Raw genomic sequence first — 25,248 nt, forward strand, 5'->3', positions numbered from 1 at the left:
GTTCCAGTTCTTCCCACGTGCAAAATCACAGAGGTACGGATTGCAGGTATGTGGAAAGAAGCCGAAAATTCAGGGTAGCCGAGAAGTGCAGCAAGTGTTAATTCTAGAATCTAGATAACAATGGTATGTTCTATGCTTAGAGCAATTTTACTTCAATTTCTCTATTAACCCAATATCAATATTCAATTTAGCAATCACATCATCATGATAGTAAAATGCATATAGAACTTAAACAATAACAATAGAAGACAAACCAAGACAAGAGGACACAAGATATGGCACCAGCCAGGGACAAACCCCAATGTGGGGAAACCGTTGATCAATTCTTCTTATAATTCTTCAAAAGTTCAACACATAGAGAGAGTACAATATACAATATTCACTTGCCCAATCACAGTGAAATATGATCAATCAAACAGCAGAACAGAAAGCTTTAATCAGAAAGTCAACGCTGGTCAACAAGGCAAATTTTGACCTCCAAAATAGCTTGGTCAAACTTGGTCAACTCAACCTCCAACAGCAAGTCAAATCAACCCTAAAACAGTCCAAAAATATCTAGTCAACAAAAGTCAACACAGCAAGCCCTAGCACAGTCAACGCTGGTCAAACAGAGGTCAAACAGCCTCGAATTTCAAGCCCAGAACTGCGGCCTACCCAAATAGAAATACCCCACACAAAACATAGTCAAATATGGTCAACGCTGGTCAAAACAGTTTCCTACAACTTTCGGTCAACGTTGGTCAATGTAGGGACAATAAAAGAATAGTCCCTTCTTCGCACATGTGGAGAAAGAGAAGCCTCAAAAGATTCGTACCCAAACAATGAAGGAGAGAAAAGAATGAATGTGCGAGATGCCAAAATGAGGAGGCGGCTCCTTGTATTTATATGCAACGTTGGGGGCTTGAGGGTGCTAATTTGATGGTTGACCGACCTTGACAATTTGTCCATAATCAAAATAAATTCATAACTCCATTTGTACATGTCAAAATGGGATGATCTTTAGATCAATCCTACACCTCTGAGAGAGGAATAAAATAAAAATATCAGTTGCCTCATATGAGTTGTCCAAGGTGAAATTCTACACCTCTGAGAGAGGAATAAAATAAAAATATCAGTTGCCTCATATGAGTTGTCCAAGGTGAAGTTTGGCCCTATTTGCCAAATTAACACTCCCTCTCAACTAGGGAGAACTTCACTTGCCAAACTGTCTGACAATTTGTACCATTGTTGTCTCTGCTCTTCTCTGCTGAACCATCAAGAAAGAAGAAATGATCGAGAATGTATCATAACATTCTCCACTGACCCGAAGTCAGTGTCCAATAATAAAGAGTGTTTCATACCACTCTTAACTGACCCGAAGTCAGTATTGATCCCAGATCAATATCAACATCCTAGCATAGGGAGTACGGTAGTACACGATGCGTCCATCGGTAATACCAGTGTTGCACGAAGCGCCCCCCCCCGGTTCCAAGCCCCGAAGCGCGTCCCGTACGGAAGCGCCTAGGAAGCTTCGTCGAAAGCGGCGCTTCGGCTTTTTTAGCCGCTTCCTGGAATTTCCGAAGCGCCAGACGGAAGCGCCGCTTCCATGCCTCAGAAGTGCGGCGCTTCAGAGGAGGAAGCGCACGCTTCGAGCAAACAGGCCGCGCGCAAGGGAAAAAGACTCTTTTTTTATTTTTTTTTAAGTTATGTTAACTTAGCATTAAGGGAGTGGGTTAGGGTGAGGTTAGAGTGAGGTTAAGGTGAGGAATGAAAAGAATAAAGCCCCCATTCATTCCTCATTTTCTCACTTTGAGTTTATGAGAGTTGGAGAAGAGAAGAGAGGAGAGGAGAAGAGAAGAGAGGAAAGGAGAGGAGAAGAGAGGAGAGCTTGGAGGAGTGAAGAAGGAGGAGCTAGGAGAAGGAGGAGGAGCTTGGAGCAAGTGCTTGGAGGACTTCATCTACAAGAGCTAAAGAGGTAAGTTCAAACCCCAAACTCCCTTATTTTTTTGACAATTTTTTTGTATTTTTCTCCTCCCTCTCCTACTCTTTCCCATTGTTTCTACTTGCTCTTTTATTTACAGGTTGTCCACCACCTATATCCATATTCCAAGATGGTGTTCTTTTGGCTTCTATGTATCATTCCACTCTTGGTTTTAATGATGGCAAAGATGAATAGGAATAGAAGGGAAGAAACAGAAGAGGACAGTGGTGATGGTCCCAATATGAGTGACCCAATGTATGATGAGGAGGAAGGGTTTGAAGAGGAAGGGGATGAACCTGAAGGGGACACTGAAACACAAGATGGGAAAGCTACATCAACACCCTTGTGGAACTATGTGACCAAACTTGATGGCGGAAAGGGTGGTGGATCTTACAAATTTGTGTGCCCTCATGGTTGTCATGGAGGAAAACCATATTGTGGTTCATATACCCGCCTGAGGAGGCATCTTTGTGGGGTGCTGGACAGTGATGAAAAAAAAGGTCCTGTGGGGGTACAAATTTGCCCAAACATTTCAACTGAAGAAAGAAGAAAATACATCCAAATAGAGATGGCTACACAACAAAAAAACAAGAAACAAAAAACTCATTCTGAATCAAGTGCAACCTCTAAATTTGGTAGTTGCTCATCTCCTCATGGTACTTCTGCAAGCTCTGGAGGTAGAAGAACAATAGGGGATTTCCTTAATGTTGCTGGGAGGGATGATGTGGATGGAAAGATAGTCCGTTTTCTTTATGCTTGCGGTGTACCATTCAATGTGCTTCGCTCTCCCTATTGGCATGAAATGGTAAAGCCCATCAATGAAGCCCCAAAAGGATACAAGGCCCCCAACTATGAGAAAGCTAGAACAGTGTTATTAGAAAGAGAAAAAGCTAAGGTTCAAAGAGCTTTGACACGTTTTACAAATGAGCGGGCAGATTCTGGGGTATCCATTGTATCAGATGGGTGGACAAATATTAGAAACCAACATTTGATAAATGTTCTTGGTGTTTCTTCCAGTGGTGCAGTATTTATTGCATGACATGACTCCTCCTCCATCACTGCATCTGCACAAAACATTGCAGATCTCCTATTGAAATCAATCAAAGATGTTGGTCCGAATAATGTGGTTCAAGTGATCACAGATAATGCAACAAATTGTAAGGCAGCAGGAAAAATTATTGAGCGTACTCATCCACACATCTTTTGGTCTGGGTGCCTGGTTCACACATTGAACCTTTTGATGCATGATATTGTGAAACACAAAGAATGTGGGTGGATTGTTGAGGTTTACAGGAGAGGGAAGCAGCTCATTAAATTCATCACAGGGCATACAAGGGTAAACTACTTCTATGGCACTTACTCCAAGTTGCAATTGCTTAAAATTGCAAAGACAAGATTTGTTAGTTATTACCTCACCTTTAGGCGGCTAGTGAAGGTGAGACAAGCTTTAACTAATCTGGTGTGTGCTGAAACATGGGATGAAATTAACACTGACATAGATGGTGCTAATGCAGACAAGGACACTGTTCTTGACAGTTACTTTTGGGGACAGGTTAAATATGTTTCGCAATTCACCAAACCAATTTATTACATGATCAAGTTTGCGGATTCAGATCGACCAGTAATGGGGGAGGTGTATGAGCAAATGGATAGCATGTTGGGGCAGATTAAAGACATTGTTGAGCCTAGAGATACCACCTTGTACAATTATATTCGTGTAGAGGTGGAAAACCGATGGGAAATGCTAAATGTTCCATTGCATGCATTAGCATATGTTTTGACACCTAAATACTATCATCCATCATGGCTTTCAACACCAGCACCTGGGGGGGAAAGCAGGAGAAAACCACACCAAGATCAAGAGGTTCACAAAAAATATATGGCTGCATTGAGTAAATTAATCCCTGATGAGGAGGAGGCTGCATTGGTACAGAGACAGGTGAGCAACTATACGCTCAACACTGGTCCATTTGGGAGCATGCATGCAATTAAAGATCGAGAGACTTTTTCTGCTCGAGTGGTGGAACATGCATGGAGGGGGTACTCCACTTCTACAGAGTTTGGCATTGCGGGTGCTATCACAGGTGGTAAACACTTCTTCTGCAGAGAGGTGTTGGAGCTCTTATTCTTTCATCCACAGTGTTAAAAGGAACAGGTTGAATTTAGACCGGGTAGAGAGCTTGGTTTATGTTCATTACAACTTGCGATTGTTGTCCCATTACTGTGAAGATGCAAAGTCTAATAAAGACTTGTTGATTTGGGACAAGAATCCAGAGGAGCCCAATTTGGAGGATGGAGTGTTGCAATTAGAGAAATTAGAGGATGCTCTTATCCAGGTATGTCCATTGTGGTATGAATTTTCCAATTTTCCCTTATAAAGCATTTCTCTAATTCATGTTTTTAATTTTTTTGTTAACTAGTGTTTTTTTTTGCATGAATTTTTTGAGCGATTCTAGGATGATGATGACCGTGTTGATATGTCACCCCCACCCCCATTTGGTCCCTTGGTTCCTAGGTTCCATAGTTCAACACCAACAGCAGGGGGTTCTTCTTCATCAGTTTCAGTGCCACGACTTCCACAGGCACCATCTTCTTCATTGCCACCACGTGGAGGTCCGCCACCATGTTCTATTCGTGGTGGAAGGAGGAGAGATTAGTAGATATATTCACAATCTACTACTTTTTGTCATAGATTACTCATTAGACTTGTAGACTTGTGAATTTGAATTTTGAACCTTTTTGGCTTGGCGGTGACCAAGTGACATATTTTGTAAACATTATTATTTGAATTTTGGACATGACAAATGTTGACAGTTGCTCACTTGCTAGATAAATCATAATATGCTCTATGTTTTATGTTTTATAATATGCTTAAATGTTTTATGTTTTATAATATGCTTAAAAATTTGATGTATGTTTGTAATAGCTAGAATATAGATGATTGTTGTACATACTAGTAACTACAATGGAATCATGGATGCCATATCTATCTTGATTTATGCAAAAATATGCATGTTTTCATGTCTTCTACAATTAATTTGGTATTTGGGATGTTTGTTTTGAGTATAAATGCAAACAAATATAAAATATATATATATATATAGCAGACGCTTCGCTTCCTAGATTTTTGGAAAATGACGCTTCGGCATCCCCGCTTCCAAAAAACGCTTCCGCTTCGCTCCCGTTTCGTGCAACATTGGGTAGTACTATGTTGCCTATCCTCATTTCCCTTCTCATTGGCCAAACGAGAGGTACATCCCATGAGTCCTTGACTACATGGGTAGGATGTGTCGGCAGGGGAAGTGGAACCACTCATCCTGCTCATATGCCATAGGAGAAGGTGAACCACTCAACCTATGCATATGTCACCATGGGGTATCACAGGGGAAGGTGAACCACTCACCCAGTACATCGTGCACCATTAGGGGAAGGTGAACCACTCACCCTATGGTCGCTCATGGCTCCAAGAAGTACCCCAATACCCCCAGAGCTCCCAGAGCTCAACATCCATCTCATATGGGACCCTCATAAGAGGGTCTCTCCACGACTCTAAGTCGTTCACAGGGGTTAAGAATTTGACCTTCCCCAAGGACTTCGTAAGAATATCAGCGACCTGATCATCTGTTAAAATTAGCAACTAGGGCCAAACTCCATGTGAGTCATCTTAGTAATGGAAGCTGATATTTTTCTTATATCCCTCTCATCGAGAGATGTAGGATTAATCTAAAGATCATCCGATTCCGATAAGTATTCATGGAGATATAAATTTATTTGTGTTATGGGAAAATTCGTCAAGGTCGGCCAGCAACCAAACAATCCCCACTTGTGCTCAACGTTTTAGTATAAATAGAGGTGGCCTTCAAGTAATTTCAACACACTTGGGATCTCTTCCTCTCTACTTGTCTTAGGCTTTTAGTAGGAAGAGGGATCCTAAGGGATAACGCTGCCCTAATCCAGAGGGCAAAAGCCAGAACTGCCGGAACTGTCGGGAAAAGCCGAAACTGCCGAGAATTGCCGGAACTGCCGAGAATAACCGAAATTGTCAGAAGTGTCGGGAATAGCCGGAATTGCCGGAACTGCCGAGAATAGCCAGAACTGTCGGAACTGCCGGGAATAGCTGGAACTGCCGGGAATAGCTGGAACTAACCGAAACTACCAGGAACAGCCGGAACTGTCGAACAACTGGGAAAGTTGACGCAGAGGGCAGAAGCCGAAACTGTCAGGAAAAGCCGGAACTGTCGAGAAAAGCCGAAACTACCGGGAACTGCCAGAACTACCGAGAATAGACGGAATTGCCAGAACTGTCGGGAAAAGCCAAAATTGTTGAAACTGCCGGAACAGCCAGAGCATCTGTCTCCGAAGGAGAGCAGCATGCAACGGGAAACTAACTAACATTGGGACAGTTGTATGGTACTTAGCAGCAAATACACCAAGCATGCGATGTTACAGCTAGCAGGCAAGGGACAGCTAGCATGCAACAACAAGCATGCTAAGGACAACAAGCAAGCTAGGGACAACAAGCAAGCAAGATGCAGCCAACACATAGGTCAATATGGCAACATGGTGCGGCAATGGCACATAATGCAATACAGTTATGGGTACAGTCATGATTAATGAAGCGTGATGAGATGCAGCATAGTGATGATGGGTGCAGCATGGTGCAACGCGGTGAGGTGCAGCATGATGACGAAATGCAACACAACGATAGGTGAAGGAGTCACCTTGGAGAATCAGTTGAAGCAGCATGTCTTCAATTGATCTCAAGTATCATCTTCTTAGAGATGATCTATGCTCTTATCTAGATAAGTCAAAATGTTGACTTCTGTTGTAAACATACTATCTATCTCTCTCTGCGGAACTATTGAAGAACATATAAGAAGAATTGATCAAGGGTTTCCCCACATTGGGGTTTGTCCCTGGCTAGCGCCACATCTTGTGTCCTCTTGTCTTGGCTTGTCTTCTGCGATTTATGTTTATGTTCTATCTGCAATTTACTTTAATGCTAATGTGATTGCTAATCTGGAAAAGATATTGAGCTAACTATGAAAATTGAAATAAATTGCTCTAAGCATAGAACATACCTAAAATTAACATCATCAGTCCCAATGTGTTGGAGCCTTATTGCTCCCCATTGTACCATATCCCGGATAAAGTGGTACATGATATCAATACGCCTAGAGCGGTCATGAAACACGGGATGTTGGTGAGTTGTGGCACAAGCGGTTAGGTCACTTGCATCATGGAGCTTTGAAGATATTGCAACAGATCTCTATCGGTCTTCCCAATGGTACGCTTGAGCAAGTTGATGCATGCAAGGGGTGTACTTTGGGAGAATACACCAAGTCTTCCTTTCACAACAGAGAGAGTTGAGAAGAGGCTATTCTAAAGTGAATCCATTCAGATGTGTGTGGACTATTCTCGATAGTATCCACGGCCAAACACAGGTATTACGTTATATTTGTTGATGACTTTTCTCGAAAATGTTGGATATCTTTCATGTAGAAAAATGATCAAACTTTCACAAAGTTTTGTGATTTTAAAGCATTATGCAGGAGAGGGTCTGCATGATGCAGGAGCATTCTTCAAAACTTATAAGACCCGTGAGCCTTAGTTCACATTTACTAAAGGGAGTGGGTTCTCTTAATCATTTTATTTATTTTCTGAAGTTTAGTTGAGTTGAGGGGGATTTAATTGTAAATTTATTTATGGAAAATATGTCGTGAATGTAGCGACCTTAGAGACAGTATACTAATCCTAGGAAGAGTGAGGATTTGAGGGATTTAAATGATTAATTTGGGTTTCTGTTTGACAAAAGAGTGGAGCTAGAGAGATACTTTGGGAGAGCGTGAGAGATTGTTGGATCTGAACTAAATTGGTTCATGAATCCGTTTTTGTATAAATTGGGATCTTTTGAATAATTCGAGAGGTTAGCTAGAGGCTAGCTAGGGGTTAGAGAGCTAGAGGATAGTAAGAGCAAGAGTGAGGAGTTAAGAAGAGCAGTAGATGGATTTTATAGAAAAGAACTGAAACAGTCGAATGTGACTGTTTTCCTTGTAAATATTTTATAAAGATATCAAAACAATGTGGATTTGTATATATCATGTGTGGGAATTTGTGTCTGTATGTGTCTTAATAGCCTTATGGTGCATTGACTATGAATCTGAGAAATATTGTGAAATTTTTGTGTTGAATAGCATGAATCACTAACGGAATTTCCTTTACGGGATTAATATTTAATTGTCTAATAAACCCTGTGTATAGGCATGTAGAGATCGGGATTTCCCTTTTAAATGGACAGAGGGATTAGCTGGAAGTGAGCACAATTGGTTTTCATAGTAGACAGAGGAAGATTGAGAACTATCTTCTATAGTGGAGGACGCAAGCTTTTTCTCAACTTCCTAAAGGATTGTAAAAAGATAGTGAAGGGGAAAGAACAGTGGAGATTAAGTCGCATCGTTGAAAATGGAGGATGGACGGCTCAGATTAAAGCGCAGATTGCATGTTAAATCGGTCAACACTTCACAAGTCAACAGTGGGCAACGTTTATGGTAAGTGGTATCTCGCGCGGGTAAGAAAGTGGTAACTAGTATTTCTAAATTTCACGCGATTAGCCTAAGTGAGTGACATAAGATAAACTTGGGTTACAAACCAACCCACTAGCTAAATGACAATGGACCAAAAATGCCCACATGTGTGAGTCGTAGCCTCAAATAATGTTAACATCATGCCATTTACAGGCTCAAAATGCCATGCCAAGGTGTTCTAAGGAATGAAAAAGTGTCAAAGTGCATGGATCATCAAAGGTTTGAGAAAATGCCCTCAAATCCTCCTCTATGGTCCCAAGTGCAGATGGGATGCCATCATGTGATCTCCATGGGTCTCCAACTATCAAAATGAGGCCTCCTCTCTCCATTGTTATGGCTTCTCCAAGTGCAAGAAGCCCTCCCTAGTCTCTTCATGGGAGACCATCCCCATTTGGGATTTGAATCAAGTTCTCCCCATCATGTTGTGTAAAGGCCAGCATGGGGGCACACTGGGTCCAGTGGTATCATCATGAAGAATCCTCTTTGCCAGGTCAAAGTAGACCAACGTCCTAGAACTTGAAGGTACTCTAGGACATCCAACATCTAGTTATGTTGTCAAGAAGCTCAACTCTCTCAACGCTACATCTGTTAAGCCATATAACTCTATGAAAAGGCCTATGTAACTATAGAGTGGGTGCTCTCAAGCCCTAAGATGCTGTGGACCACCTCACAAAAACGACATGAACTCAAGTGAAAACCACCATCCATTAGAGACTAAGATCAAATATGTATCTAAGTTGACCAAACTTGAATATTAAGGGCATGTTAATAGTTCAAACAAGGATCACCTTTTGATATCTAACTAGACCAAGTCCCGTAAAGGTGTTCCTTACCTTGATAGAGGTGGTTAATGGTCAACCTTATTAGGTGTTGCCAACCCTCAAGGAGAAGTGACAGTTCCAAGATCAACCCCTCAATCAATAGGTGTTAGTATATGTATGTATGATAATGGAGGAGAAAAATTTGCATGGCCAAGTGCCATGGTCAAAGGGACCAGCTGATGGGGTGTCCACATCCTGAGTTTATGAATGCAAAGGAGGGAGCAATCATGGAGGCACGAGTTTCCCTGCTCGACCTGCTTTTTCCACCCGTCTTATGCACCTTTTGATTATCTTTATAATGCTTTCTATTACCACATATAGCTCAAGGGTAAGAACTTGCTCTTTATGATGTAGCATTTTTATTACCGCTTAAAAAGAATCATTTCAAGACTCATCAGGGTTGGGACATGCAAGGGTTCTGTTTGATGTAATGGAGCATCATGTGCTCGAACCGGCTGATGGCCAAATGATGAGGGTAGAGCTCATGCAAGGCTTTTGCCCACATGTTAACTTATGTCCCGGCCATCTTTTGTGTTTTGATTTTCTTCTTCTTTTGTTGTGGCCATGATATGCTCTCTCATTCTTTTAGTTGCATCAACCTCCAGGGAAATAGTTTTTCGGCCCTACTCAAGCAGTGTGAACACGAGGGCACGAAATCCCAAAGAATCAATGAAAAGTTAAACCGAAAAAAAATTGTGGTATATGGGGCTTGTAATGTGTAATGGAAAGTGTCCAATAAAGTAAGAGAACGGATTTACAATCAAAATCGGTCAATCTTCCAGATCACCTCTTTATCCATATCCATACTAAACACCCAAAACAAACAAGCACCCAATTGCAAAATGATCAAAGTACCTTTCGAATCGCAGCCCACTTCATCCAAGTAGTAATGCCAAATGGGGAGAGGCACATGGTTGATACAAATGGCGAACGCACATGGCATATCATCATCAAATAGTGGTTGTCAATGGCCACTAGCTGGCTGGTTGTCCGACTAGTTATCAAATGTAGGAGAAATGTTTTCTCCTATGGAGTTATCCATTTTGGTTGGTAAGAAGTAGGACAATTTTGAATGGTAGAAACTCTAAAGCAACTAGAACTATTGAACCTTGAAGCTGTTGAAAAGTGTAGCTCAGTTCGGTCTTCATAATGACATGTAATTGTGATTTTTAAATGATGAAAGGAAGAAAATAAAATTATTATTGTAATGCTTGCTTCATGGGTTTCATGAGCAAGAGATTTTATTTTTAGTGACTCCCATTGTGAGCCTTTAGGAATTGGCAAAAGAATTAATGTCATGTATGAAGAGCCCTTCTTGGGCATGTTACAAATATATATGAGTCTATAGAACTGTCTAGCAACCCTCCAAAGACAAGCACAAGTCCTCCTCTTCATGTTGGCTTCAAGAGGAAGAAAAGAATTCATGTCGGCTCTCCAAATAAAGACACACCTATTCAGATGAACATGTCGGCTTATTTATAGGACGAACTACTATATATACAAGGGCAGGCTCTTCACATTATACACAGAAAAATCCGAGAATATCTCTGAGATTTTTGGATGTCAATTACAGTTAAAAGTTCAGATGTCTCTCTGTGGTTTCGGAAGGGCAATGGCAGTGAATATAAGTTTGGATCACACTTAGAAATTCGGTAATCCATTGCAGTAACAAGTTCAGAAGTTACAGTGACAAGTTCAGGAAGAAGCTCAGATAAGCATGCACAGAATCTCGGTATAATTGCAATGCAGATTGGAGCAGAGAAAGGTAGATGAAATTGGTGATACTACAGTGATGTCTCCTCACTGTCTTGGCATTGTATCACAGCAAAGGCCTCAGCATAATCTTTGTCTCACAGCTAAGAAGAGATTGGTGTCACTCGGGAAGAAGGTCACAAGTATGTGACTAGGTCTCGGGGTTATTGCATGAAGAAGGTCTCGGTGTGACTATGATTCGGTACTACTGTTGAAGGAGAGGAGAAGGAATGAAAAAGGAGGAAGAGGACTTGTGTCTTGGTCTTGGAGAGGTTGATAGGTCAAGGGTCTTGGTCTTGGTATTCGTCAATTGGAATCTCTATAAAAAGAATTTGTGCGGCTTTTCCTCTCAAAGAGTGAGAGGTTTTGGCCCTGTCTCATAGCCTACATTCTGTGTCCCTTGTCTATTTATGTTCATGCATTGGTAGTTGTTTGATGAAGAAGAACACTAATAACTTAAGCAAAGAGAAGATCCTAATCTAATGAAGTAAAAATACTCACAAGCAGTTACTAAAGAAGAGAAATCACCTAATTCATGATACCCTAGATTTCTCAACAAAAGCCCTAATCAAAGGCTCTAATACCAATTGTTGTATACCCAAGGCTGAAATACATTAAGAAACAATGAACTGTCAAAAACAAGAAGATGAGATCACACAAGCAAAATAGAAACAAGGTATTTGTTGTATGTACAATTTGTATAATGCATTATATTTATGTATAATAAAGTACAAGGGATAGCCTTCAAATAAAGCTCATCTATAAATGGAAAACTCGTATGAGAAGAAGAGTTAAAAAAAAAAAAAAAAAAACGAGATAAAAGAGAAAAAGTAATAAAGCTTATGATAAAATATTTACATCCACTTATTTGAATTTGATGTTATGAATTCTCATCATTTTCCTCAATGCTTTGCTAAAAACAAGAAGCAAATATCTACAATTCCTACAATTCTCGTAATTATGTGCAATATTTGACTTGGCAAAAAAAATACAGTTCAAGTAATACAAATATTTTAAACAGGCATGTGGCACCATTTGATTTGAATTTTCCAACATTGAAAAATATTTGTTCACTATTTCTATCACTACTTTCTACCATGTAAGTGCATCTTCTCCAAGGCAATACCTTCACAGAACGCCATTGAGAATTTGGCCAGCGTGCTGGATCCAAGTCACCAATGCCAGTTATAGTACCCATGTACCTATATCAAGCATGTGAATCACATTACAAACATTATGTATTTACCCAAAAGGTGAAAAGAGAAACAGAGAAAAAGGTATATTATAACTAGCATCCTAGGTATGGCCACAACAATTGTAATAATGAGAGATAATTTGGCTATCATCAATGGAAATGGATGAAATTTCTTCTTGTGTTTGTTCACATCGCATGCACATAGTAATATAACAAATTTAAATGGTAAAAAGTGTCAAAATGCAAAGAAGAATGTCACAGTAGCAAAACAAGAATCAAAGAAACCACAAACCATTCCGTAGAAGAATTCTTTAATATAGTGTAAACTTTGAAGAACTAAAAAAATCTTACAAATGTAATTTAACAAAAGGAGGAACCTTTACTAACTCTATAAATCAGTAGCAATAGGTGCACATTAGCATATTATTAGTTTAGGAAATTAATGATGCACAGAGAGGGAAAGCAATCAGAGAGAAGCAGAAACAGGTTGTAAAAGCAATAGCATGCTGGGGGATGTAGAAATTTATAAAATTCAAGCCTTAATGCAACTTCAGCAATTCCATCTCTTTCCTAGAGGTTTCCCTGATCTAGTCCCTATGAATTTACAACATTGGGTCTGAGATATGAATTATAATTAAAAAACAGAAAACAGCAAACGATATTCCACCTCTAAACAATCACAATCCACTCAAGAATCCAAGAAATTATATACCAAGATTTATGCTACAAGTATCAGCCCTCTAGGACAATCTTAACATACATAAACCAAATCTGAAGAAGCACGACTGTCAGCACAACAGCCAATTTGAAGCAATCCACAACTGGTAGAAATGCTGATCTGAAGCAGCCAAAAAGATTGCAAGTCATGAAAAAGGGACTTGCGTCGGAGCAGAATGACAGTTGAGGGTGTGACAGTCAGAGGTACTCCACAAAACACAGAGCAAAGCAAGCTGTGAAACAGAAGTTTGTGAAATGGCAGCTACAGCCAGAGGTAGAATGGGTCGAAGGAACCAATCTACCAAACATGGTAGCTGCATTGATGAACTCATGGACAAGAGCCCATGAAGAAGTGTTTTGTTCCTTTGTAGTCTGGTGCAGGTACAAAATTTTGTACATATATGGGGGAGTGAAAATGCCAAGAATGGTTGATGAACCATGTGAAAGAAGTTTCCTAGATTAACCGACAGATACAGTTGATGGTAACCCATGTATTCTGGTGGATGGTAACATTTTTTGTATAGGCCTCAACAATGTTTGTGTTTTGCAGAAACAAGATCAAAAATGAATTAGAAGGAGAGTTATCCTAAAGGCACAAACAAGATCAAAAATGAAAATAAATTTTGGGATTAGTTTACCTTAGGGATTTCCCTCTTAAGCTAGACCAAGGCTATCCTAAAGAAAGAAAATAAATAACGCTACTGAGGTGACAGTGGGTAGCTTTCTCCAAGTCACCCTTGGGGTCTCACGATTTCGTTTTGGGACTTTTACATCAAGTGTGAACCCAAGGGGTAACACAGAGTAACGCAGAAAGCTAACAAGGGAGAAGGGGGAGCAAGGAGCAAAGGGAAATATGATCACATGGGTAAATGAGAGAACGAGTACAACCATGCATGTGGGCCAAGGAAGTATGGCCAACCATATAATTGATGGGCAATAGTAAGGCACAAGGACCACAAGATCACTATGCAACTCTAGATAATGTTTATCAGAGGAAAAGCAAGTCATGGGAACACCCTCCTCCAAAGTGCATCACCCTCACTTATTAAATTGTAATGATTTTATGAAGAGTTGTTTTCAAATCACTAAATGCCAAATTTACAAGAGTTGGGGCTTCTTGTTAAATTTCCTTGAAGCTGTGCAACTACATACATGAATTACTGAAAACAAGGCAACTAAAATAGAAACCAAATTTACTTTCACCGAGATATAGAGTTTCTTAACAATTTATAGGCTGCGAAAAAACAACCGAGATAAAAACACGTCCACAAATTTGTTGATTTGTGTAGCTTGGGAGGTACTACAAGCCCTTGGGTTCAGGGTTTGGAAGGCAAAGCACCATAAGGGCAGTTTGTGAGCTTGGAACCCAAGTATGGGGTTTTGGCACCCATCGTGTTTTGGGGCAAAACCATGATGGATTCATGGCATGTGATGGATGAGGATGATAGTGCTTGGAAAGACGATTCCAACGCATCGAAAATCCTCTGAATCCGAGTTGTCGTTTGGGAGAAATGAATTTTTAAAGTTGACATAATTATTATTGGATTTTTCAAGTAGGCCGACTTGAAGTAAAATCCAAACGACATGTCTTTTCATATGATTCATTGGAGGCCTTAAAGGCTATATATTGAGGAAGGATTGGAGTCATTTGGAGCATCCAACAAGGTGCAATACATCTCATGTTGAGCTCTGAAATCTCAGGAAGTCACAGCCAGCTAAATAAGACCAAATGGGATAGCATGGAAGGGCTCAAGGACAATGTGGGCATTCCTGAAGTGGAGGTTGAGTTGCTAAGGTACAACGGACTATTCTAAGGCATGTTTAAGGGATGTTTCTAATGCGTTGAAGGGTTGGCTGGTGAGCAGAGAAGGCCGTAGGACTGGAGGTTAAAATGCAGTTGTTTAAGGGTTATTTTGTGTGGGATAAACCCTTGTGAAGGTTGCCGTAAACCTACAGGATTGATGTGTGGTAGGCCACAGGCCATACCACCATAGCCAAGGGTAGCGTAGGCAAATTTGAGGGCTATCTTGTGCCCTACACCTTCAGCGAAATGGAGAACACCTACACAAGGAGGAGACGAAGATTTTAGGGTTGTTTTGTTGACTGTTGAAGGGTTGTTACAACAGTGTTTGGTGCCCTAAATCATGGTCACAGCAACTAAAAGGTGAAGAACAATAGTGTGTTTTGGAGGTGTATTGGGTCATTTGGTAACCAGAATTGAACCAGTTGAGGAGAAGCCTATGGGAGCCAATTTGGAGGCAAGATTGGGTAATCTTGAAACCTTCATTGGTGCAAATTTCGCAGTAACAGTACTGGGTGTCATAGGATTGTTGGTAGGAAGTGTTTTGGCTACCCAAAGTAGCCCTAGACGAGCTATCTGGAAGGACGAAGAACAGTTGAAGGTTGGGTGAAGGATGGTGTCGAAGAGCAACACTCTGATGGACAAGAGTTGTTGCTAGCCTGGCAGATTGGAGCAGACGTGACTTGCAGCAGTGATAGGAGGCATCCCTCTTGGAGTCTCGATGTGTAGATGCCTTGATGGACTAAGGCAATACCAATGAGCAGTACAAGAGCGAGGGACCAGCAGGAAAAGGTACGACATAGAAGCTGCGCAACGAAGTTTGTCAATGTATCTTGTATACCATACACTGTCTGTTGTAGAGCAGTTTGATGAGCCCGTCTTCATTGTGAGCAGACATGACTTGCAGCAGTGATAGGAGGCAGCCCTCTTGGAGTCTTGAAGTGTAGATGCCTTGATGGACTAAAGCACTACTAGTGAGTAGTACAGGAGCGAAGGACCGGCAGGACAAGATACGACATAGAAGTTGCGCAATGAAGTTTGTCATTGTATCTTGTATACCATACGTTGTTGTATTATTCAGAATTTGGTTTATTATAACAAAGATTGGGATTGTACAATATTGTACAATTTTGTTTAAAACTATGTATATTGTGCATATGTGATTCACTGCTTTATATTTCTGCTGTGCAAAGCAGTTTATGGTTGGGATTCTTGGTTTGGTAGCATCAATGATTTTAAGACTCTAACCTAGACCCAAGATCGTGGAAATTCAACAAAATTAACACGCTTGTTTACCCAAGAAACCCAAACAGGAAAACCCGCTTTCTTTGTTGTAATATTTTATTAATTGTTCTTGAGCAATTGGATCTATTACAATTCGCGTTGCTTTCTGTAGCCAACAATCTATCCCTCGGAACAGAATTATTCTCTTACTGAATAGCCTTTACTTGCCCTTAGAACCCCTGATCCCTGCCCCTCTTTCCTTGCACACTAGTGTTAGAAAATTTAACTAGGTTGGGTCTCCACTAAATGTTTTTGAGCCATCTTGTAATGTACTTGTCAAAAGAATAAAGAAAAGAATTATTATTATTATTATTATTATGATTATGACTTGTTAAAGCATGGGTTTCATGCTTGGGTCATCATGTTTTAGGTCAAAGTCCCCACTGAGGACTTCTAGGATTTATTCTGAGTTAACAGAGTCATTGTAAATTATTAATAGAATCGTGTAAAAAGGTTACGTATTGAGTCAAATATGAATTATGTTGTCTCCACACCAAGTCGGCCTCAAGGAGGGTTATTCGACCTCACCAAAGGACTATAAATGAAGCAGTTTGAATTCCATTTGAAGCACTCTCTCACAAGCAAGTTTGATATCTCTTGAAGCTGGAAAAAGTGCGAAATAGAAGAAGGAGAAGGAAGTGTGAGTTTGGTCTAGGAGAAGGAAAAAGGGAAAATTGAAATTTTGGTTCTTTTATCTTTCTCTCGTGCCCTAGTTTGGAAGATCGAAATTCTCTTGTTGATGTCGTAGCCAATTGTCGTATGTTGTTGCTGCCAAACCAAAGTATAGGTTGAAGTTATTGTTGTCGGATGTTGCTGCCTCTAGAAGTTGTATTGGGCCTAGATCGAAGTTTCTAAGAGAAGACCGAAGTATTCCAGTAAAGATCAAAGTCTCCAAAGCAAGATAGAAGTTGTTGGGTCGAAGAAAGTGTTGCTACTGTTGTTGCTACTGCCGGGTCAAGTAAGATCATTTGCAAGAAAAGAGGAAGGTTGACTTGGTGTGGAGGAAACTTTGTGTCAAGGTCAAGAATCTTGGAATATCTCCAGAAAAATATTTAAGGAAAAATTACGGACTGGGTTTTCCCCTAGAGAGGGATTTTGCCCTCGCTATGAGCCTGCATCTGATGTCCATTGTTTTATGTGCTATTGCTTTGGTAATTACTTGATGAACTAAAAGAAAGAAGATATAAAGAAACCTAATAAGAAATCAAGAACTGTTGGAATTTCTAAGTCTGACACGTTAGAAACCCTTCATGCACTTTACTAATTTATTCCCACCTACTTGTTATGTTAATTAACAAGTTATTTACCATGTAAATACTGAAAATAAATACAAGTACATGCTCAACACATTACAGATCATCAACTGAAGGAAATAGAAACAAGCACACAAGTAACACCGTTGTTTTTGGACTAATGTCCCCGGAAAAACCCAATGCGGGAAAATCGGTGCAGCTATCTGAGGGTTTGATTTATTAAGCAGTTTCATAATACAATCCGGGTGCCAAATTCGGCATACCCAACAGAGAAAACTCTCAGCAATAGTACCTCTCTACTCGGAGGTAGATATACCAGCTGAAACCCCGGATAAACACTCTGGCAGCTCCACAGCTCCAATCTGCCGCACGAAACCCCAGCGTCAGCCTCTAGGAACTGTGTCAACCTCTCTCTGGCCCAGCCTTAGCCCAATGTCACCCTAGCTTGGTTTGCATCAGCCTCTAGAGGCACTGCGTCAGTCCTTTGGCCCTCTGCGACACCCACGTTGGCCCTCTGAGTCACTGCGCAGCTCCTGGCTGCCTTTGCGTGAGCCCTGGCTCGCTCTGCGTGAGTCCTGGCTGGCTCTACGTGAACCCTTAGCTGCCTCTACATCCCTCTCTCTGCCTACTGCGTTGATCCTCCTGGTGCTATCTATGCCTCTTTGCTTCCCCTCTTCTTATAAATAGGGGGATGAAATCTATAACAGAGGTTCCGGAATTTCTCACCCAAGAGAGATGAACTCTGTGATACCATATTTTGGCTCATAACTCTGTAAGTGAATAACTGTTATCTTAGATTGTATTACTTTACACAGGCAGATCTTCAGACTATCACAAAAATGGTGGTGATTCCTCCTTAGAATTACATTATGTTTTTCCTTCTATTAATTCCATTATGTTCAGATTCTTCTTTGCATATGTGCTAAAATAGCTGCTAAAAATTATTTCTGCTTCCTTACAAATCCATGTGTGTTGATTTATTAATGCATAATGGTCGTATGAAGGGTTGAAGTATATCTTTAAACTGCTCTATAAGAATCATAGCACCCATCCTCTCTTTAGTCCATTATTTCTACTTGTAACTCAAACAAGTGTATAATTTCCCATTGCTTGCGGCTCTATGTTTTCAACATAGAATTCTAGATGTTTTGGGCTCTATATGATGAGTTATGCTCTCTCCTAATCCTCTTTCATTTACTCAACAAAGCCTATTAAGCTATAATCCCCTTTGAAGTAATCGGCCTCCGCTGTTCTATGTGATACTACTAGGAAGTGTGAGTGTGAGGCAATGCCTGAAATGCATAACTCATACGTTTGGAGGAACAAACCAACCCCCCTCATACCTTTTTTGTTTACGTGACAATTGGAGTGTTGGTACCCCCTCACATATAACCTTACAAGCACTCATCTACTTAAGATGTCCTAGGCACTGGTCTACAATCAACCCAAACATTGTCTCTAGGAGGATTTCCTTGTCTCCTGTTGCACTTGTGTTGCAGGTGCTAGATTTAGCCACAACACATACTATTGAGAGTTTTGGGCTAATCGTAGGTGCTTTGATTCGCCATGTGATCTAACAAATTATTTTGAAATAAATTCATAGTGCTTGCAAGTACTTCAGTCCTTGACCTCCAAGTTCACAAACTTGGGCAAGAATCATTGTTGCTTGGATTCCAAATATTTATATGGTAGATTAAATCTTTGCTAAGGCTATAGTATACATTGGGGTTTCTAAAGTATTTTTAGCCATTCTTCAAAGAAAAAAACTCCATAGAATATTTTTCCCAAAAATTTAAAATTTTTAAAACCCTCGATCTTTTATTTGTAGATCTAATTTGTAAATTATTTTTTCTACCTTGGGTTTTGGGCATTTTTAGTAATTTGTATATATTTAAGGTTTGGGTGTTTTTATTTTCATTTTTGCAGGTTGGGTCAAGGAATTAAATAAGAGAAGAGCTAGATCTAGGCCCTTGAGGGTAAGATCTAGTCTCTAGACAATTTTGCAAGGACATTTACTGAAGATTTGACGCCAAAATTCAGATCCGGAACAACCAACAAAGAAAAATAAAATAAAATAAAATAAATAAAAACAAAAACTTATTTGAGACACAGGTTTTCAGTTTTTGGCCTCCTCTTGTCATTTAAGCGCCCGATCTATCATCCTAACACTTTTATCCCCACAAATTTGTCTCCCTTAGCGTTGTTCTCTATTTTCTTAGCCTCGTTTACCCTAAATTGACGAAAAACCCTAATCTGAAGTTTTAAGGCTAAATACTTGGCGGTTTTGCAGGCTTAAGGTCTCAAAATTCTTACCTTTCAAGCGGCAAAGTGAACCCAAAGTTTCATCGATTTTCAACTGTGGGATCTTTAAAGCCTTGGGCCTAGGGTTTCACCACTAAACCCTTGTTTTCTGGAGTTTTATTACAGCAAGCAAATTACTAACAATTAGGCCCTAAAATCACAAACCAAATAGTCAAAATCATTTAAAATTGCAAAATCTTCATTTTCACAAATTTTGGCCTCCTGGGTATTTGAGTTTTGGCCTAGATCTAACATTTAAGCTTGCTGGATTTTCTGCAATTTTGAAATTTCTGAATCAAATACTTAATAAGACCCAAAAACTGAAATTTTCAATTTCCGGAAAATTTTACTATTTTTTGAAATATTAGGGTTTGTCTTAAACATTCCTAGATTGCTGATCTATCACTATTTCACTGTTGCAATAACATATCAATTCTGAAATTTCTGAATCGCATCCTCTAAATAACTGAAATTAATTTTTTCAAGTTTGGCGAAATTTTCCTACTTTTAGAAATATTGGGCATCTATTTTTGGTTTGATTAGTTTGTTGATCTGTGGTTAACTCACTGTTGTAACAAACATATCAGTTTTGAAAATTGCCGAGTCAAACTCTCTAAAAGCCCTAAAATCGAAATTTTCAAGTTCTGGTGCATTTTACTATTTTTAGGCATACAAGTCATCTAATTTTGGCAGTATTATCTAGTTGATCTGTCTTTACTTACCACTGTAAATCAAGAAATCAGATCTAAAATTTGACTGAATACTTCATCTTAAAGTGATCTAAGCAAGCTAAAGTACATTTGCTGGTCATTAGAATTTCAGTGTTTTGTGTTGGGCAAGTTTCATCATGTGAAGTAGTTTATGCACTGCTGTTATACATTGATAAATCTGAATTTTCTGAAGTAGTATTGCTGATATAAATTGTCATAAATCTGTGATCAGCGTCTTGATTAACTGTTGTTAGCATTTGGCATCTTTATCTTGTGAAATATTGTTGAAATTTGCACTCGTATCCGTAAACAATTTATCTTGTTTAAGATTGCAATTCACTATTGTTAAGTACTCTTAAAAGGATTCTAATTAAGTACTTAAACAACTTATATAAACTGTCATAAATTTGTGTCTACATCTTGATTGATTGTTGTTAGCATTTGGCATCTTTATCTTGTAAAATATTGTTGAAATTTGCACTCGTTCCGTAAGCAATTCATCATGTTTAAGATTGCAATTCACTATAGTTAAGAACTCTTAAAAGGATTCTAATTAAGTACTTAAACAACTTAAGAAAATCTTAACTCAAGATAAAACTCACTCATAATCTCTTCCATAAGCATACAAGATCTAGATTTGCATTAATAATTTACCTCCTAGCATAAGCTAAGCTGATAGAGATATAGGTGAACCCTTCTTATCTAGCTTGAGGGGCCTCGACAACTCTTCGGTTGTTAACACGTTGACCTTGCAGTCGTCAGAGCCACAATCTATGCAGCGTCAAAGGCATCAGGTGATAGAAGCCTAACAGAAGGTATCGTTAATCAGGCCCTAGCCTGCTTCCTGTTAGCCTCCTTCCCACAACCTACCTTGGAGCTCAGCTTCAAAATAGTTAAAGGAAGGTTACACTTAGATTAGGCATTTAACTAAAATTTACCAAGATTACTACATCTCACATAAGTCCTAGAATTTGCATATCATATAGGTTAGTCAACCATTCAAGTAATAGGGGTCCATCTGATCATTTGGTTCCAATTCATAAGAAACAAGAATTTGTGACTCCATTAAGGCACTGGTCTCATAATAGAAAATCTAATTTAATCAATAATCTTACTTAATTTCAGCCAAGTGGCTAGGCCACTCATTCTGTACAATCCGAGCGACAACACGGCCCAAGGCCAAGGCCTCCAAGAGACCTACATTACCCAAGAAGGAGCCTCCAAGAGGTTGTCGCAAGCTAAAGAAGGTTGTGGCTTAGGGAAGAGAGGTACCCGAGAGGAGATGAGGGCTAGCAGAGGAGATGGAGGGAGGAGAGAGGGTCGAGGGAACTGGATGGAGGGCAAACGGAGGGCTAGAAGGGGCAGCGAAGGAGAGAGAAGGCTTGCAGTAGGCCTAGGAGAGGAGGAGAAGTGACGAAGCATAACAAAGGGGCCTGCAAATTAATAATTCTCACACAACATAGTATGCACATAAAAATCTCATAAATAATTAATTAATAAATAAAATATTTACAGGAGAACTCTTGGCCTACTCATTCCTCACTTACTCTTACACATTTTTATGCCTTATGGGCTCACCTAGATTTATACAAGTGGATTTGAACCCAAGTCAGTTCTAGATCCTCAACTAACTCCCAAAATATCTCTCATGATCCATAAAATCGTTCATCTAATCCCTTATCCCTAGATAAGAGCTATTGACCACTACGTGTCAACGACCCATAGCAGTACAGCGCCTTTTTTCGCAAAAGGGATAGTGCATAATCGATGTGTTCATGTTGTCTAGCTATCATCATTGGCTTGATCATCTTTTTATAATGTAAACTTAGTCTACATGTGTATAATGTAAATAATCTCATCAAATCCGTGTCGTGTACATAATTACCTAGGTAAACCTACTTTTTTGGTGACGATCTAGATTCCAGAAGGTTTTCTGTCTCACCGATCCATTCTTGAATGGTCGACAAAGTTTTCCTTTAGCCTTACCCCAAAGCTGGAATGGATTTTGACATCGAAATCTTAGGGGAGTCCTAGTGTTCTAGATCGAGTCTACATAAAAGTGATTTGGGAATAATCTTAACTATTTGGTTAGGTTATTTTATTACAAGTTGCTTGGTCTACTAGATTATATTTGTGTCGCAGAACTGGGTAGTCTATGAGAGTCTTTTGCAAATGGGTTTTCCCCCTTGAGATGTAAAAAATGTGAAAATCATGATGTAAAGTGTCTTGAGGGTTGAAAAAATAATTTATCCCCTCATAGGTTAATTAATTAAATTTTTTGGTCAAAAATTAATTAAAATCCTAAGCCAGAAATTTAATTAATTCTAGGTCCTAGGTAAACTTTAATTCTCCGAAGGCAAAATTCGTTGGTCCTTCAAAATTAAATTTTAAGAGGTCCCGGGATTAAGGTAAATTGATTATTTTGCTAAATTTTAAGCCTTTGGTCCCTGGGGTGAAGTCAAAGTCAAAATTTTGAGGAAATTAATTCAAAAATTCGAATTTACTCAAGAATTTAAAATTTCGACGGATGAGATTAAAAGAAATTTTGATCCGCATCAACAGTCGAGATGGCTTTGACGACGATCACTTGAACTAGCCCTTGGAGGATTTATCTTTAAATAGGAGGTCATTCGTCAGTCAGTTCATCTGATCTTTTGATCGTGTGCTAAGCAAAAAGCTCTCTTGTAATCTTTTTATGAGCAATAAAGAAAGACTTTAGGGTTAATTTCCGCTGGTGTTACTCCTCGTGGAAATACAGTAAGATGTGTCATTTTCATGCATATATTTCTTTTTAGCCATTGATGATAGCTTTCCTAAAAGTGATTTGAGTACAAGTATCTTGCTCAGTCGCTGGGGTCTAAATGATAATTTAAGTTTTGAACATAATAGCAGGTATCTCTATTTATCTGAATTTTATTATTGTTTTCTCGCTCTATGTTGATGGTTGAATTGAGTTTTGCAAGAAAGTCTTGATTTTTACATCATCAGGCGTTCAGGGAATTTTTCAGTTGGACCAGCGAACTCCCGATCCATGTTTTCTGAAAAGCCCAGCTTAATTTGATCCCGGGCTTATCATAAGATATTTTTTATAGGTGACGCATGAAGGGTTTTGAGCTAGCACCTCCTTTAAAATTCAAAATTTTTTAATTTTTTATGTTCTAAATTGATAGCTCTGGCTATTGAGAGCCTCAGATTATCAGATCTGGGAGTGTAGTTGGACTCGCACTCCCTAGATCTGATAGATATGCCATTCATGTACATAGATATGTAATTATTTTCAATTTTTTGGGTTTTAATTGGCTCACTATATATATATCGTTTGGGTGTTTCCCTGTTGTCTTGCAGCTACAGATCTGAAGAAGAAAACTATGTAGAGTCCTGATCTAGGCCCTGGAGGGTAAGATATGGATCTCTGGGGTTCACTAAAATCGTTTTCCAGGGATATTATTCAGACATTTTGCAGTGCAAGTTGATTCAAAATCTTAAATTAAGATTTTCTGGAAATTCTTAAAGAAGTTCTAGTGGATTTAAAGGGTTTCTGGGCTACCATTTGTCCGATTTCTTTGTTTGTTGCATGGTTTTTGTGTTTCACAGTGCAATTTTTTACAGCCCTTGTTGTCAATCCTATCCGTCCAACTTTCATCTATCTGAAGCCTGCCAGAAAAACAAAATTCATTCCCTGCTCCATCTAGTTCCCCATCGCTCATCCGCATATCTTCCATCAAAACGCTGGCCTAAACCCTCACTGCGTGCTGCTGTTCCATTCCTCTCCTTCGAAACTGCATCCATTTGCTTGTTGTTGCCTGCGTCCCTTTCTGCTTTCCCGCAGCAACCTTCACTTTCCTCTCCACGCAAACCTGCAACAAGAAATATCCACGGCATTTTTCAAACTTGTCCACAGCCATTTCTAACAGCGAACGGCTCTTCTATGCATCCCTCAGTCCTCACGCAGCCTTCTTCAAGCTCTGTCGCCACCGTCATTCCCCATGCTAGCCCTTCGCTCAACCCTCCACCTTCTCGCATACCTGCAAACAACAAAAACCCCTACAGATTTCCTCATCAAACCCTCACGCATCCCTCCTCGTCGGGCTGCGTGCATCCTTTCTGTCGTCCAACCTAACCTGCATTCACAACAACAACATCTAACATTTCGATTTTTTTTATTTTTATTTCTTATGTTTTAGGTTTGAATTGATTGGGGTTAGCATATGTATTTTAGTCTCATAAAATTTGAACTTAGGTTTGATTTTTGGTATTGGATTTCAGGTTAGCATATGTACAGTTTTTAGTTTCATTAATTTTTTAATTAGGTTTGATTTTAATTTTTGGTTTTGGATTTCTTTTTATTATTTTTATTTTCTTATTTCTTTTTCTTTTCATTTTTATCTTTTAGATTTTGACTTGATTCTTTTTCATTTCATTTTTATTTTTTATATATATATTTTTTATTCTTATTTTTTGTAATTTATGACTTTTATTTTGACTCAAAAAATATAAAAGTTTCAAAAAAATCTAAAAAAATATAGAATATAAAATTCTTTTGACATTTGATTTTTTCCTTTTTTTATTTTTGACTTAAAATTCTAAAAATTTAAAAAGTCATAACATTTTAAAAAATCCTATAAAATCTTAAAAACATTAAAACATTAAAAAAAAAATTCTTAAAATTTGTGACTAAGGAGTTAAAATAAATTAAAGGAATTGTGCTTTAACATTAAAAAATTTTAACATGGCTTACGGCCCATTAAAAATTTGATTTATTAACCCGTTGATTTGTTTTACTTCTTTATATTTAGCCTAAGGAATAATTGAAGCGCTAATCTAAAGTTCCTTGGAGTTATCTGGTGATTAAATGCATTTTCATGATTTT

At 39.1% G+C, this 25,248-nt stretch overlaps 1 protein-coding gene across 2 annotated transcripts in view; it reads right to left on the reverse strand.

Moving 5' to 3' along the window:
- The window catches only part of LOC149168885 (auxin response factor 6-like), a 128,092-nt gene that overhangs the window by 22,763 nt on the left and 80,081 nt on the right, over positions 1 to 25,248 (reverse strand). For both annotated transcript variants that reach the window (XM_089428467.1, XM_089428468.1), the window contains one exon: positions 12,244 to 12,319. In XM_089428467.1, coding sequence (XP_089284593.1) covers positions 12,244 to 12,319 — 76 coding nt within the window. The remainder of the gene's footprint in view (positions 1 to 12,243; positions 12,320 to 25,248) is intronic.

This window comes from Pinus tabuliformis, chromosome 4_2 (genome assembly GCF_031772625.1).
Source record: "Pinus tabuliformis cultivar Carrire ecotype Pingquan chromosome 4_2, CPIR1, whole genome shotgun sequence".
NCBI lineage: Eukaryota > Viridiplantae > Streptophyta > Pinopsida > Pinales > Pinaceae > Pinus > Pinus tabuliformis.